At 40.5% G+C, this 12,994-nt stretch overlaps 1 protein-coding gene and 1 long non-coding RNA gene across 5 annotated transcripts in view; one reads left to right on the top strand and one right to left on the bottom strand.

Moving 5' to 3' along the window:
- The window catches only part of LOC141944016 (uncharacterized), a 35,803-nt gene extending 34,704 nt beyond the window's left edge, over positions 1–1,099 (top strand). For both annotated transcript variants that reach the window (XR_012629131.1, XR_012629130.1), the window contains one exon: positions 960–1,099. This is a non-coding gene — a long non-coding RNA (uncharacterized LOC141944016). The remainder of the gene's footprint in view (positions 1–959) is intronic.
- ADCY1 (adenylate cyclase 1) overlaps positions 1–12,994 on the bottom strand; it is a 181,401-nt gene that overhangs the window by 47,072 nt on the left and 121,335 nt on the right. For all 3 annotated transcript variants that reach the window (XR_012629129.1, XM_074869914.1, XM_074869905.1), the window contains exons 8-11: positions 10,322–10,477; positions 6,500–6,694; positions 4,652–4,749; positions 264–348 (exon numbers count right to left, since the gene is read on the bottom strand). Coding sequence is in view for 2 of the 3 variants with exons in the window: in XM_074869914.1 (XP_074726015.1) it covers positions 264–348; positions 4,652–4,749; positions 6,500–6,694; positions 10,322–10,477 (534 nt within the window). In the remaining variant the exon portion in view is untranslated. The remainder of the gene's footprint in view (positions 1–263; positions 349–4,651; positions 4,750–6,499; positions 6,695–10,321; positions 10,478–12,994) is intronic.

The raw sequence follows: 12,994 nt of genomic DNA on the forward strand, positions 1-12,994 counted from the left end.
CTTAGCAAAAAAGACAAAAACCATAGCATTAATTTTACTGAATGCTACACTGCTGTAATGATTACTCATGTAAAAAGTCTACTTTCAAGTGAATCATCTTTGCTTTTGAAGTGCCTAATACATTACTTAGCAATGAACTTGAAAAGCACATAGATTTCAGACCCTGAATCTGTGAAGCATGTGCTGACAGCTTCATATTCCAAAGGACAAACAAATCATAGCCAAGAAAAGGAAGAATAGTAATAAAATCTTGAATCACTTACTTGTACTCGTGTGACATGTAGGTACATAATACAAGCCACTAGGAAGCATATGCAGAACACCAGGAGAACAAGAACTACGGTACTCCTAGAATCAAAACACAACAGAAGTAAAGCAATGCAACTCAGTAACAGATGCAAACAAAAAGAACAGGGGTTGTTCTGAAATGGCATTTTGGATGAATTGTGGAGGATCTCCCCCTCACCCTTGCTGTAATATGGTCACAGAGGAAATTTCAGAGTGAAAAGCACTGCTCTCAAGTATGAGAAATCAGTAAATGTTCTTGTATATGATGCCCACTCTGACCTCAGCAAGGAGATCAAAGCACCTCAAAAATTCAACTATATGGTGTGACAGGAGAGACACTTTCTAATTGTAGGCTAATGCAGAATATTCAGCATGACGACTCCTATAAGTGGAGTGTGTAACCTAATTACTTGGCCTTGGCAGCTGTGTAGCAGCTACCAGACGCTTTTCCCTTTTAATCTTTCCTTCTCAAAGATTCAGAAATCAGAGGTCAGTCAACTCAGTTACTTATGAAGTCAAATAAAATCAGACTAGACTGCGATCCCTTCTTCTAATGAAACAGAACAACTTTTTCAATCTTCCTCAATGGTTAGAAAAATCCTAGGTTTCACAAAGATGCTGTAATAATTCTTTTAATTCTTAATCTTCCCTCTCCTGATCTTTCAAAATAGGTTTGTTCTTCATGAGAAGAGGAGTGCAGACCAAGCACTTCCCTCCTCCAGAAAACCTGTGTTATTGGAACAGTACCTTATGGATGTGAGCAAGCTGGCAAAAATGAGTCCACCAGCGCTGGTGCTTTGATTTATGCTTAGGGACAGCCTGGCCCCCAGCCATCCATGGAGCCAGGGCCGTATGACAGCAACATATGATCTTCACACCTTCTTTTCTAGTCTTGTGAGAACAACACAGCCAGTCCAGAAGATGTGAGCCATGGCTGCAGGCATATGTGTACCTGTGCCCTTGATCATCACTGGAGAAAGATTGCTTGTACAAGGTTTCTAATAGTAAAAGTTCAAAATTCTTCTGCTGTTGAATTTCTCAGTATTTGGCTTTGATTTCAAATTCACCGTGCTGGGTTTGTGTGACAGGGGTTTTTGGTAGCAGGGGAGGGGGCTATAGTGGTGGCTCCTGCGAGAAGCTTCTCAAAGCTCCCCTGGCTCCAAGTCGGACCCGCCTCTGGCCAAGGCTGAGCCAATTAGTGACGGTGACGTATTTAAGAAGTGGAACCTGGGAGGAGGAGTGGGAGTTGTGAGGAACAGTTGTGAGGACACCTATGTGAACACCGAGGTCAATGGAAGAAAGGAGGAGGAAGGGGGGGAGGTGTGCCGGTGAAGAGACCCCCCTCAGCCCGTGGTGAGAGGGCAGGGCCAGCCCCCCGCCACCCATGGACGTCACCAGTGGAGCAGATGCCCACTTGCAGCTCGTGGAGGACCCCACATGAGAGCAGGTGACTGTGCCTTAAGAAGACCAGGACTCTGAGGGAAGAAGCCCCCGCTGTTGTAGTTCAGTGCTGGGAGGATTGCAACGTGTGGGATGGATCCATACCAGAGCAGCTTGGGAAATGCTGCAGCCCATGGGAAGGGCTCAGGTTGGAGCAAGTTTGTGGAAGACTGTCTCCCGTGAGAGGGACTCCACGCTGGAGCAGGGGAAGAGTGTGAGGAGTCCTCCCCCTGAGGAGGAAGAAGTGGTGGGACTGACTGCATCCCCCCATTGCCTGCCCCCTGCGCTGCTGGGGGGGAGTAGGTAGAGAAAATGGGAGCAAAGCTGAGCCCGGGAAGAAGGGAGAGGTAGGGGGATGTGTTTCTAAGATGTGGTAATGCTTCTCACTGTCCTACTCTGTCTGTAAGTGTTGTTGCTAGAGTCTGAATTAAATTGATGTTCTTTTTCTTCCTCTAATGAGTGTGTCTTTTTGCTGTGACTATAATGGGTAAGTCACCCCTCTCTGTCCTTATCTCAATTCCCGAGCCTTTGCTTTATTTTTACCTTCCCATTCCTGAGGAGGAAGGGGTGAGTGAGTGGCTGTGTGGCGCTCAGTTGCCCTCTCGGTTCAAACCACAACATTCATGTAACAATTCCCACCAATACACAAACAGGGAAAATTCTGTGGTGTAGTATCTGTATCCAGAATGGGAAGGTGACTCTATATGCTGTCAGTATGGATTCTGAATACAAATATTAATAGACAGCAGGCTCTCCTGTGCTTTTAGAGGACTGGCTCATGGGAGTATGCTAGGAAAAAATGCAGGGGACATGACTGCAACAGTGTCTTTTATGGCAGCAACAGCCAACAACTGACAGGAGTGCTGAGTGGGACACCAACAGAGATTTGGGTTGGCACCAGTAATAAAGGGCGATGTTGTTTTTTAAAAATAAACTCAGCATAAGACATCAGAAAGGTTCATCACCAGGATCTTTAGTGGCTACGCTACATGTGTGCCTCTATAATTGGACAGTTTAAGTTGACAGGAACATAGCCTTACTTTCACCATCTCCATCTGGGGATATAAAATACGTCTTTAACCGAGAAGCTGTTTTGCTCAGATGATCACAGGAATTGTGAGAATGTCAAGCTCATTGCTTTCTGTGTATTTATGCAGCAACTGGCTTTCTTAACAATGTTTTCTCGTCTCTAGATTTTGAATCTCCTCCTTGGAATATTGTGATACATGACAAACACTATTATTATCACTTCTCCCTTTATAGTAACACATTACACTTGTCTTGGCTTTCGCATTCTCTTGCCATACTTATAACTACTTTGGCAATCTAAAGAGCAACTTAAAGCTCCAAGTTCTGTGGAGAGGGGAAATTTTCCAATACTTTTAGTCTAGCTCATGGTCACAGTGAGAGAAAATCCCTAGAAGACTAGTAATTTGGTTGTATGAAGCCACCACCACCAGATGCTGGAAGAGAGAACTTAAGACCATTCAGTGGGTGGCTTTTCTAACTAACCTAGTGATAAACCAGTCCATCTTCATGGCCTTCAGTGGTCATGTTCTGCTGGAGCTCGTGTGTTTGTCAGATCAGAGCTTAAATAGAATCTCTGTCCAGCTGCTTTTTAAGTGACAGTACATTTTGGAAAGGTTACCAACTACCATACCATATGATTCCTGGAAATTCATTCCAGTTTCAATTATGCTAATACCCTTTGTCTCTCCTTGTTTGAAATTGCTATGTACTGCAGCTGGGCTTTACTTCAGAAGTAGGTGAAAGAGTTCTTAACTATGCTCCAATTAGTCAGCAGAGGTCATTAGTCTGGAAATTAGATGATTTTTGTAAATGACTTTGAATGCTGCAGCTGAAAGTTATTATATAACAAATTTAAGTTATTATTATTGTTATTGTTATTCTTATTATTAAAGTAAAAAAGGTGTTTTTCAAACTTTCAATTAGAAATAATAGAATATAGGAGTAATAATTATTCTGACTGGGGATTTGTGAATAGAAAAGACCAGAATTTAAAATGGGATTTTCTAAAGCATTATCCTGTGGCCAGTTCTATTCCCATTGAAATCCTAATAATCAGTAAAAGTGAGTGGAGCTTATTTTGAATGTTTCGATATTCTCATCTGAAAAAGCTTATTACTCATCATTTTTATACCTTGAACACAATTATATCTACTTAGTATAACCCCTAGACTTGAAAGTGAAGTCTAATTATTTTTTTATTTAGTAAGCATTCACATAGAATCGACAAAATCTGAAGTAATCACTAAATTATATCACTCAACAATAGGCATCAGAGATCCCCAAATTCATCATGAGTATTTGGTTATGTCTGCTTTAGTGCAGCCAAGCTCTGACTGCAACTCCTATGGAAATAGCCAAACTATGCACTAGGCAGTTTGTGTAGTGATAGCACTGATACCAAAAAGCTCAATGCAGGCTATAAATTTGGGTTGAAAAGCTGGATGGATACTTCAGTACTTAGTTCCCATTAAGCTCTATCTATGTTGCTATCAGTACCTGAAGTACCTTGTCCAAAGCCAGCACAAATATATTTATACTGCAGTAACACCTTTGTTTGTAGTGCATAAATGCTTTAAATAAGTTTAGCAGATGTCAGTGTTTTTGTCTTCTAAGCACATCCTTCTACCAAAAAAAGAAAAAAAAAAAGAAAAAAAAAAGAAAAAAGAGAGAACAGGAAAGAAATTGTTTTAAATAAGATAGCAAAATGTGACTCTTTTGGACAAATGGAAGAGACAATAGTTAGACTGAGGTTATAACCATCAGAGAATCTGCTGTTTGAGAAGATATGGACCTGGGTGCTAATTCCCATTCCAATGACATTAATGTTTTAACCTGTGCAGGATGCTTGAAGATGTTCCACTTTGAATTATAATGGCCAAAGACAGAAACTTACTGTGGTATTATTAGAAGGTAGACAAGGCCAAATAAGGCAGCTAGAATTAGTGAAAGAACTACAGCACTGGTGAAATACTCATCCTGAAGCTGGTGGTACTGTTAAAGAAAGGAAGAAATGCAGACAGTGAGCATTTTATACACACCCAGCCACCCACGCTTGTCCATTCTCAGCCTAAGCCAAAACAAGCCCCTACCCGTTTTACAAACTTACAAATAATCATTGCTTAATTCACATGAAAAAAAAAGATGAGGGAAGTCTACACAACATTTTCCTTAACAGCCTTCTGTTTCAGTTGCTCCTGTTGGCCTAGCTATTTAGTTTTCACCCTGTACCTAGTCAGCTGGAGAGGGACTCTTTATCAGGGAGTCTAGCAGTAGGATGAGGGGCAATGGTTTTAAACTGAAATAGAGTAGATTTAGATTATATATTAGGAAGAAATTCTTTACTGTGAGGGTGGTGAGACACTGGAACAGGTTGCCCAGAGAAGCTGTGGCTGCCCCCTCCCTGGAAGTGTTCAAGGCCAGGTTGGACGAGGCTGGTCTAGTGGAAGGTGTCCCTGCCCATGGCAAGGGGGTTGGAACTAGGTGATCTTTAAAGACCCTTCCAACCCAAACCATTCTATGATTCTGTGAAATCTAGGTTAGGCTCAGGCATGTTTATCTTTTGGAGCAAAAAGGATTCATTCACTTCGAACCAGGAGGAGGTGGCACTCCCTCCTCCCTCATCACAAAAAAAGGCCATAACCCCCTTGGCGCTGCCTTCAAGGAGTCCTATCACCTCAGCTACTCAGGACAGGACACTAATGGGTGGGCTGGAGGCAGCTGCTAATGAGAGACAGGGGCTCAGATTTGAGCTGTTACTGTCCCTGATTCCACTAAGCCACAGTCCTTACAACAGAACACTTTTCAGGACTGGAAACGCACAAGTGTTTTCTCAGAAAGATCCAAATTTCAATCTCATTTACACCAAAAGACTTTCTTATTTTGAAAGAAAACAATTACAATTAAATAAAAAATCACTTTGGAAACCTGAAATCAAAGTTAATGCTCAAGACCTTAAAAAAATCAAGTCCAATGTGGCACACAGCCTTCCAACTTGAAAGAGTAGTGACATGAAATCTCTACATGTGACTTACAATCTCTTACATGAGACTACAAAGTGATTTACAGTGGAAAAATAAATGCTACTGCCAAATTAATCCATAAGCATATCACTTTTGCTTTTTCAAACACATAAATGAAAGGCTTTTATTTTTTTCCAATTAAAACAATTTGTATTTACAAATAAAACCCATACAAGGTAGGAACAAACAGCTCTACTTTGTTAGCTTATATTCATGCTTATAAGTCTGGAGTAAGTCCACTGCTTTCAGCACAGTCACTCTGGCATAAGATCACAACCTTGTCCAGAGATTTAAGATTTTTTTATATTTTCTAGGATTGATGGGATCAATACTTATCAGGCTACATATGCAGAGGGAAGCACCCTCAAGTCATTAACACTTCTCCAGAGCAGATGAGTCAGTAGACAGCCACATTGCCACGAGACAGCATTAAACAGGTGACGCAGGTCAGGCAGTCTGGAGAAGCGAAAGGAAGGCCAAAACACAAGATGTTTAACTTTATGGGGGAGGATCTTGCGTAGAAAGATACCAATCTTCTTTTTATCCCCTCCAAGTGCTTCCATAGAAGGTGGAGATAATATCACCCTCTTAACCGAGATACAGTGCAGAGGATTATTTAAAGATAGTGAGTAAATTTAAATACTGTCTAAAAACAAATAAAAAACCAATGCTAGTGGCTCATGGTCAGTGAAATCACTAAAAATAATTTTAAAACCCCTTACTTTATTTTCACGCTCAGTTTGCTTATACTTCAGGGTAATGAAGTTCAAGTCAGCCATCTCAGACTCAGTTTGCCGGGCCTCTATCAAACGGCTGATGTATCTGTTTACTCGAGTTCCTGGAGTGTTGTATACAACATTGGTAGAAAAAGAGGAACGATTCCTGAGTTTTTCAGAGGCTGTCCTTAATGCTCTCCTCTGTAGCACAGATGAAGAAAGCGCAGATTTTATTAACATTGAAATTTTTCATTGCTGTTCATATTATCTCAAGCTCAGTCAGAATGAGGAATTCATTAAGCAGAGCAACTACAAAAGGCAGATATCTTATCTCTGTGTGATAACTATATTTTAAAAACTCCTTAGCTGAAATCCGGATCTCATTAAAGTCAATGAGAAAACCCCCACTGCAATCCAGAATTTCAATCCTCTTCTGCAGAAATTCTCTTCACATACTGCTCTGATACTTCTCTGCCATTGAGGAAATAATCAGTTTGATCCCAATCAGCGTAACTTTATCTAAAACAATAGTTAGAATTTTTTTCTTGATGGAAGACATGGAGCTCTGGACATCCTGAAGACAAGATAACCAGGCTCTTCATGATACAAGAAAAGTCTTACTGTCCAAGGCTGTCTAGGCAACAATATACATTTTGAAAAGATAGTTTTCCTTAACCTCTTGCACAATGACCATATGTAACTACAGAGGGTCTGAAATCTCAAGTGTTCCTATCTTTAACTCACCCAAGTGGCTGTCTTGTTAAGACCTCTTGAATATACCAAAATGCACGTGCAGATCCCGAAGGACCTGTCCAATAAATTATCAGAGCTAACCTGTGCCTAACTGGGGTTAATTCGTCCGTGCTTATGATAGCACAACTGACAAGATGATCACTCATAGTACTTTTCAATGCAAAGGATTTATCACAGAGTGTATCTGAAAGAGATTTTAGACAATCTGTCTGACTTCAGTTGAGGGCACTGTAAGACAAACCATTACAGCTAGATCTGCACTAGTATGACTGCCCATGCCCCAGCACACTGAAACAATCAGGGCCTTCACAAAATACTCTTGTAGATGCAGCATTTTTTAAACACAGAGTGAGAAAGATGTAGGCCAGTCTTGAAAAAAGTCACCTAATGATTAGCACATTGAGCATGAAGAAAGAGACATTAATTGAATAACCTTTGCACCTCAAAAGGGGTCAAACCTTACTTCCCAGAAGAGTTTTGACAGCCAAGCTCAGACAAGTTGTACTATTTTTATACAGTTAAAGGAATACTTCTTTATCTAACATCTGCAGAGTTCAGGAAGACCATCCAAAACATTATGAAATGACAAGTCTGCTCAGGGCTAAGGACAACGCTAGCTCAGGATATACTCAGTATAGTCTGTCAGCAAGCTGTTACAAAAGCACACAAAATTTCTCTCTTCAGAGCAGTCACTACTTAATAGCCCACTCTTTAAAGGCTATACTTCAAAATATCCTTTTAAACCGGATGGTAAAAAGAGGTGGTGATTGCTATTTAAGTAATTCTGCAGGAATAGCAGTTTCCTGTCTTATTCCACAAGAAGTAGTTCTCATGAGGTCCCTATCAGTGAGCAAACAGTGGACTGCAGCAGTTCATTACATAGCTTATGTTACGTGTATAATACATGAATACTTATGAACACTGGGAAGGGTTAACTGCTGACTGATGCCTTAGTTTTCTGATTGTAAAGAAGAATGCCCCTTAGCGAAGATAAATAACTTTCCAAGTCATGTTTTTCTGACTTTATATGTAGACAGCAGGTTATACCAGTGTTAAACAATTATGAGGCTACTTGAGACATTTTTCTTCAAACTATCAGATCACATTACTTGTTGTCTGTGGCATAAGAACTAATTGTTTTAGCATGAGAAATAATCTTGTGGATATATATGGATTAGAGTTTTCAAATCTATCTTCTGGGTTCTGTTAGCCATAATAGAAATCTTAAATTGCTAGCCAAACAACTACTCTAAATGTTTCAAAAAAGAAATAAAATTGTTCTCTTGCAGAAGGCATGTGTCCCACAAGTTTACAGGGAAACTGAATGCTTTCAGGAATATTGTCAGGAATATACAGTTTTGTTCTTCATAAAGATAAACAACTAGTTAGTATATGTATTGCTTAAGGTGCAGCAGAAAGTACATCTTTGGGGATTTTTTATAATCCAAATTTAAGCCTATAGCATAATAATAGGAGTGAGCAAAACAGCATTAAAAAAAAAGAAAACACTTCTTTGCTTTAAAATCTGGAATGAGGGTAGATGATGGGAGTTATTTTGATGTATGGAATAAATGATATTATTTATTCTGCCATTTTGAAATAGGGTTACTGTGCTTAATCAAAATACCTGTTGGTCACATAGAATTAATTTTACTAGGTCTCTTATTTTTATCTCTATTATTATTTCATACAATAGACTTATGTCTTATATGTTATCAAGATCCAGTATTTATATTTCTCAGAAATTAAATAAATAAAAACATGCTACAATAATGCACTGGCTTCAAAGCTTTTATAGTCATAGCTTATTTTTGATAATGATTTGAGGGCTGATATCTCTGAAGAAACCCTGCATCGCAACACAGCATATTTATATTAAAATCATATATCATGCTCCAAGATGAATGCTACATATTAGGTACAAAAGCTCAGAACAACTGGTTCAGTTAAAGATAGCACTGTAGAACTTCACTGCAAATGTTCTGACATGAGAAAATTTTCATCAGATCCCTAGCAAACCCATATCGGGATTTTCTGCGTATACTACCATATTTATACATACATATACACAAGACACATTGTAAAGTATTGCATATGTTTTAAAGAATGTGTGGGTTACTTTTTTTAAATACTCAAAGAACAGTACTAATTCAAAAATGGAAGGCCTTGTTCGAGGGCCAGTTTCAAAAACAAATCTGGAGTTCCTGAAAATCTTCACTGAAACTCTGTTTTAGAGGAACTAATGGACTTTTCTCCTCTTTTCCCACAGAAGAAACACAAGCACATATAATTCCAAAATATAAAAGTTATAATGCTTCCTGAAAGTAAGATTTAGACTGAATCTTCAATAAACATACATTATTTAAAAAAAAAAAAAAAGGTGGATCAATCAGTTAAGATAAATTACCAATTCCAATGCACACATGCCCTGTTTTGGAGAACTGGTAGAGTGTCCTATGTAATATTGCCATCTACTGGCAAAGAAAATGGAATGAGTAACTCTTCAAAAATTTTTTCTTCATAAATTTTTATGTAAATACACACAGAAAAGAAAGTAAACCAGGCTACTAGTATGTAAAGCAATTTTGGGTTATGGCATTACAAGCCATTCAAGAAAGTGGTATTGATATTTGTACTAGGGACTTCTGTATTTAGGATTTGTATTAGGGACTAAGGTTTTTTGGCTAATCAGTTGCCTATCATTTTTTAGAGAACCATCTAGAGATACAATTATTATTTTGCTTTTGCTGCCATCAGCTTCAGACTGACGGACTCATGATGCAAAAGAAGAGCTCTTGGTAATTGTAGAAAAAGCCTCAGAAACTCTAATTCCTATGAAGGAAGCCCTTAAGAGAAGCCACATAGGTCACCTGTGCTGGCTTGCCCAAATTTGAGGCCTGTTATAATTAAGTTTTGTCTTAAACTCTGAGAAGGCTTTGGGCATTATATAGCTCCAGCTCCAGCAGGAACACCAAAAACTGCTCTATCAGTTGGTCAGACCACTCCATATGTTCTCAGAGCAGGTCTGCTTGATGCGGTCTTGGAACTGATGCCTAAAGAGCCCACATGGATTACCTTATCATCATCCTCACACGTCATGACATTGGAGAAAGGGATCTCTGCTTTGAACATCTTCCGACAGTGCATGAGCTGAACAAGCAGGTAGCAGACTGTCTTGAACTTCATTCTTTTGGCAGGCTTAATGTCTGAGAGAATCAGTCCAGGAAATATCTGTTGGTCAGAAAAATATTTATAACTGTGTCATTACACTCCCAGGCAGACATACATACCTGCAGACATTTACACCATTTAGTGGTCAAAACAAAGCAATATTCTAATCAAGAAGCAATGCATTTTGATAAACATTGTACATTTGCAGATGAAGATTACTTCATCTTTTTTTAACCTGAGATATAAAGAATCTATTGAACAGACAGTATTTAAACACATACTTAACATTTTGGGAACTGTTTTCTATATAGAAATGTAGACTATAAAAAAGGCATATTAATGACAAACTCATAAAAGAGGCAATATTTGTATTTCTTTAACCTTAAAATAAATTCTGGAAAAATACAGGAAAAAATAAGGAGGAAATTAGCATTTTTGTTAATTGATGTTAAAAATATAATTTCAGTCTTTTTCTTATTTTCTCATTTTGTTACTTCAGCCACTGGTAAGCCCATTAAAATCAGAAGGGGATAGCTTTTGTTTTAAAGATACACTTATACACATGCCCTAAAAGGAGGCTGTGAGTCACTGACATTATATCTTACATCTTATTTCTTCAAAGTGAGAAGTGTTATACCACAGAGAAATATTCTCAAAGGGTTGGGTATAGTCTTTTCCTTTTACCACAGAGCTCCCAGTTCAGCAAGGACAAATATTTTATTGGTTAACTCTTAAGCATGTATTTAACTCTTGCCGACTTTAGTAAACCCCTAGCACATGTTCAGATGCTTTCACAGATCAGAATAAGAGTGATCCTTTATTCTACCCTCAGTATTTATACCAATCTTATTCATGCTTGTGGCATGTCGAATGTGTGAAGCAGTGTACATGGGAAATGTGGAAGGACCCCATGCTACCACAGTATGGGAATTTATGCTTGTAAAATTGATCTTTTCTGGAAGAGCAAAATAAAGGAGCACAGAGGATTTAACAGAATCACAGAATCATCTAGGTTGGAAAAGACCTTGAAGAACATCTAGTCCAACCATTAACCTAACATTAACAGTTCCCAACTACACCACATCCCTCAGCGCTATGTCAACCCGACTCTTAAACACCTCCAGGGATGGGGACTCCACCACCTCCCTGGGCAGCCCATTCCAACGCCTAACAACCCGTTCCATAAAGAAATACTTCCTAATATCCAGTCTAAACCTTCCCTGGCGCAACTTGAGGCCATTCCCTCTTGTCCTATCACTTGTTACTTCGTTAAAGAGACTCATCCCCAGCTCTCTGCAACCTCCTTTCAGGTAGTTTTAGATGAGGTCTCCCCTCAGCCTCCTCTTCTCCAGACTAAACAACCCCAGCTCCCTCAGCCGCTCCTCGTACGACATGTGCTCCAGACCCTTCACCAGCTTTGTACAGGGATAAGATCAGTTCCCTGCCCCTGCTGGCCACGCTATTTCTGATACAAGCCAGGATGCCATTGGCCTTCTTGGCCACCTGGGCACACTGCTGGCTCATGTTCAGCCGGCTGTCAATCAACACCCCCAGGTCCCTCTCTGACTGGCAGCTCTCCAGCCACTCCTCCCCAAGCCTGTAGCGCTGCTGGGGATTGTTGTGGCCCAAGTGCAGCACCTGGCATTTGGCCTTGTTGAAACTCACACAGTTGGCCTTAGCCCATGGCTCCAGCCTGTCCAGATCTCTCTGCAGAGCCTCCCTACCCTCGAGCAGATCAACACTCCCACCCAACTTGGTGTCATCTGCAAACTTACTGAGGGTGCACTTGATCTCCTCGTCTAGATCATCAATAAAGAGGTTAAACAGGAGTGGCCCCAAAACTGAGCCCTGGGGGACACCACTCGTGACCAGCCGCCAACCAGATTTAACTCCATTCACCACAACTCTTTGTGCCCGGCCATCCAGCCAGTTTTTTACCCAGCAAAGCGTGTGCCCATCCAAGCCATGAGCACCCAGTTTTGCCAGGAGAATGCTGTGGGAAATGGTGTCAAAGGCCTTACTAAAGTCAAGGTAAACAACATCCACAGCCTTTCCCTCATCCAATAAGCAGGTCGCCCTGTCGTAGAAGGAGATCAGGTTTGTCAAGCAGGACCTGCCTTTCATAAACCCATGCTGACTGGGCCTGATCATCTGGTTGTCCCGCACGTGTTGTATGATGGTACCCAGGATGAGCTGCTCCATCAGTTTCCTGGGCACCGACGTCAAGCTGACAGGCCTGTAATTTCCCAGATCATCCTCCAACCCTTCTTATGTGACCCTTGGGCGTCACATTGGCCAGTTTCCAATCTGTTGGGACCTCCCCAGTCAGCCAGGACTGCTGGTAAATGATGGAAAGCAGCTTGGCGAGCACCCCAGCCAGCTCCTTCAGCACCCTTGGGTGTATCCCATCTGGTCCCATAGACTTGAGTATGTCTGTGTGAACCAGTATGTCACTGACTGTCTCCTCCTGGATTGTGGGGGGGTCGTTCTCCCAGTCTCTGTCTTCTGGCTGAGGAGGCTGGATTCCCTCAGTACAACTAGTCTTGTTATTAAAGACTGAGGCAAAGAAGGCATTAA

This window comes from Strix uralensis, chromosome 1 (genome assembly GCF_047716275.1).
Source record: "Strix uralensis isolate ZFMK-TIS-50842 chromosome 1, bStrUra1, whole genome shotgun sequence".
Taxonomy (NCBI): domain Eukaryota; kingdom Metazoa; phylum Chordata; class Aves; order Strigiformes; family Strigidae; genus Strix; species Strix uralensis.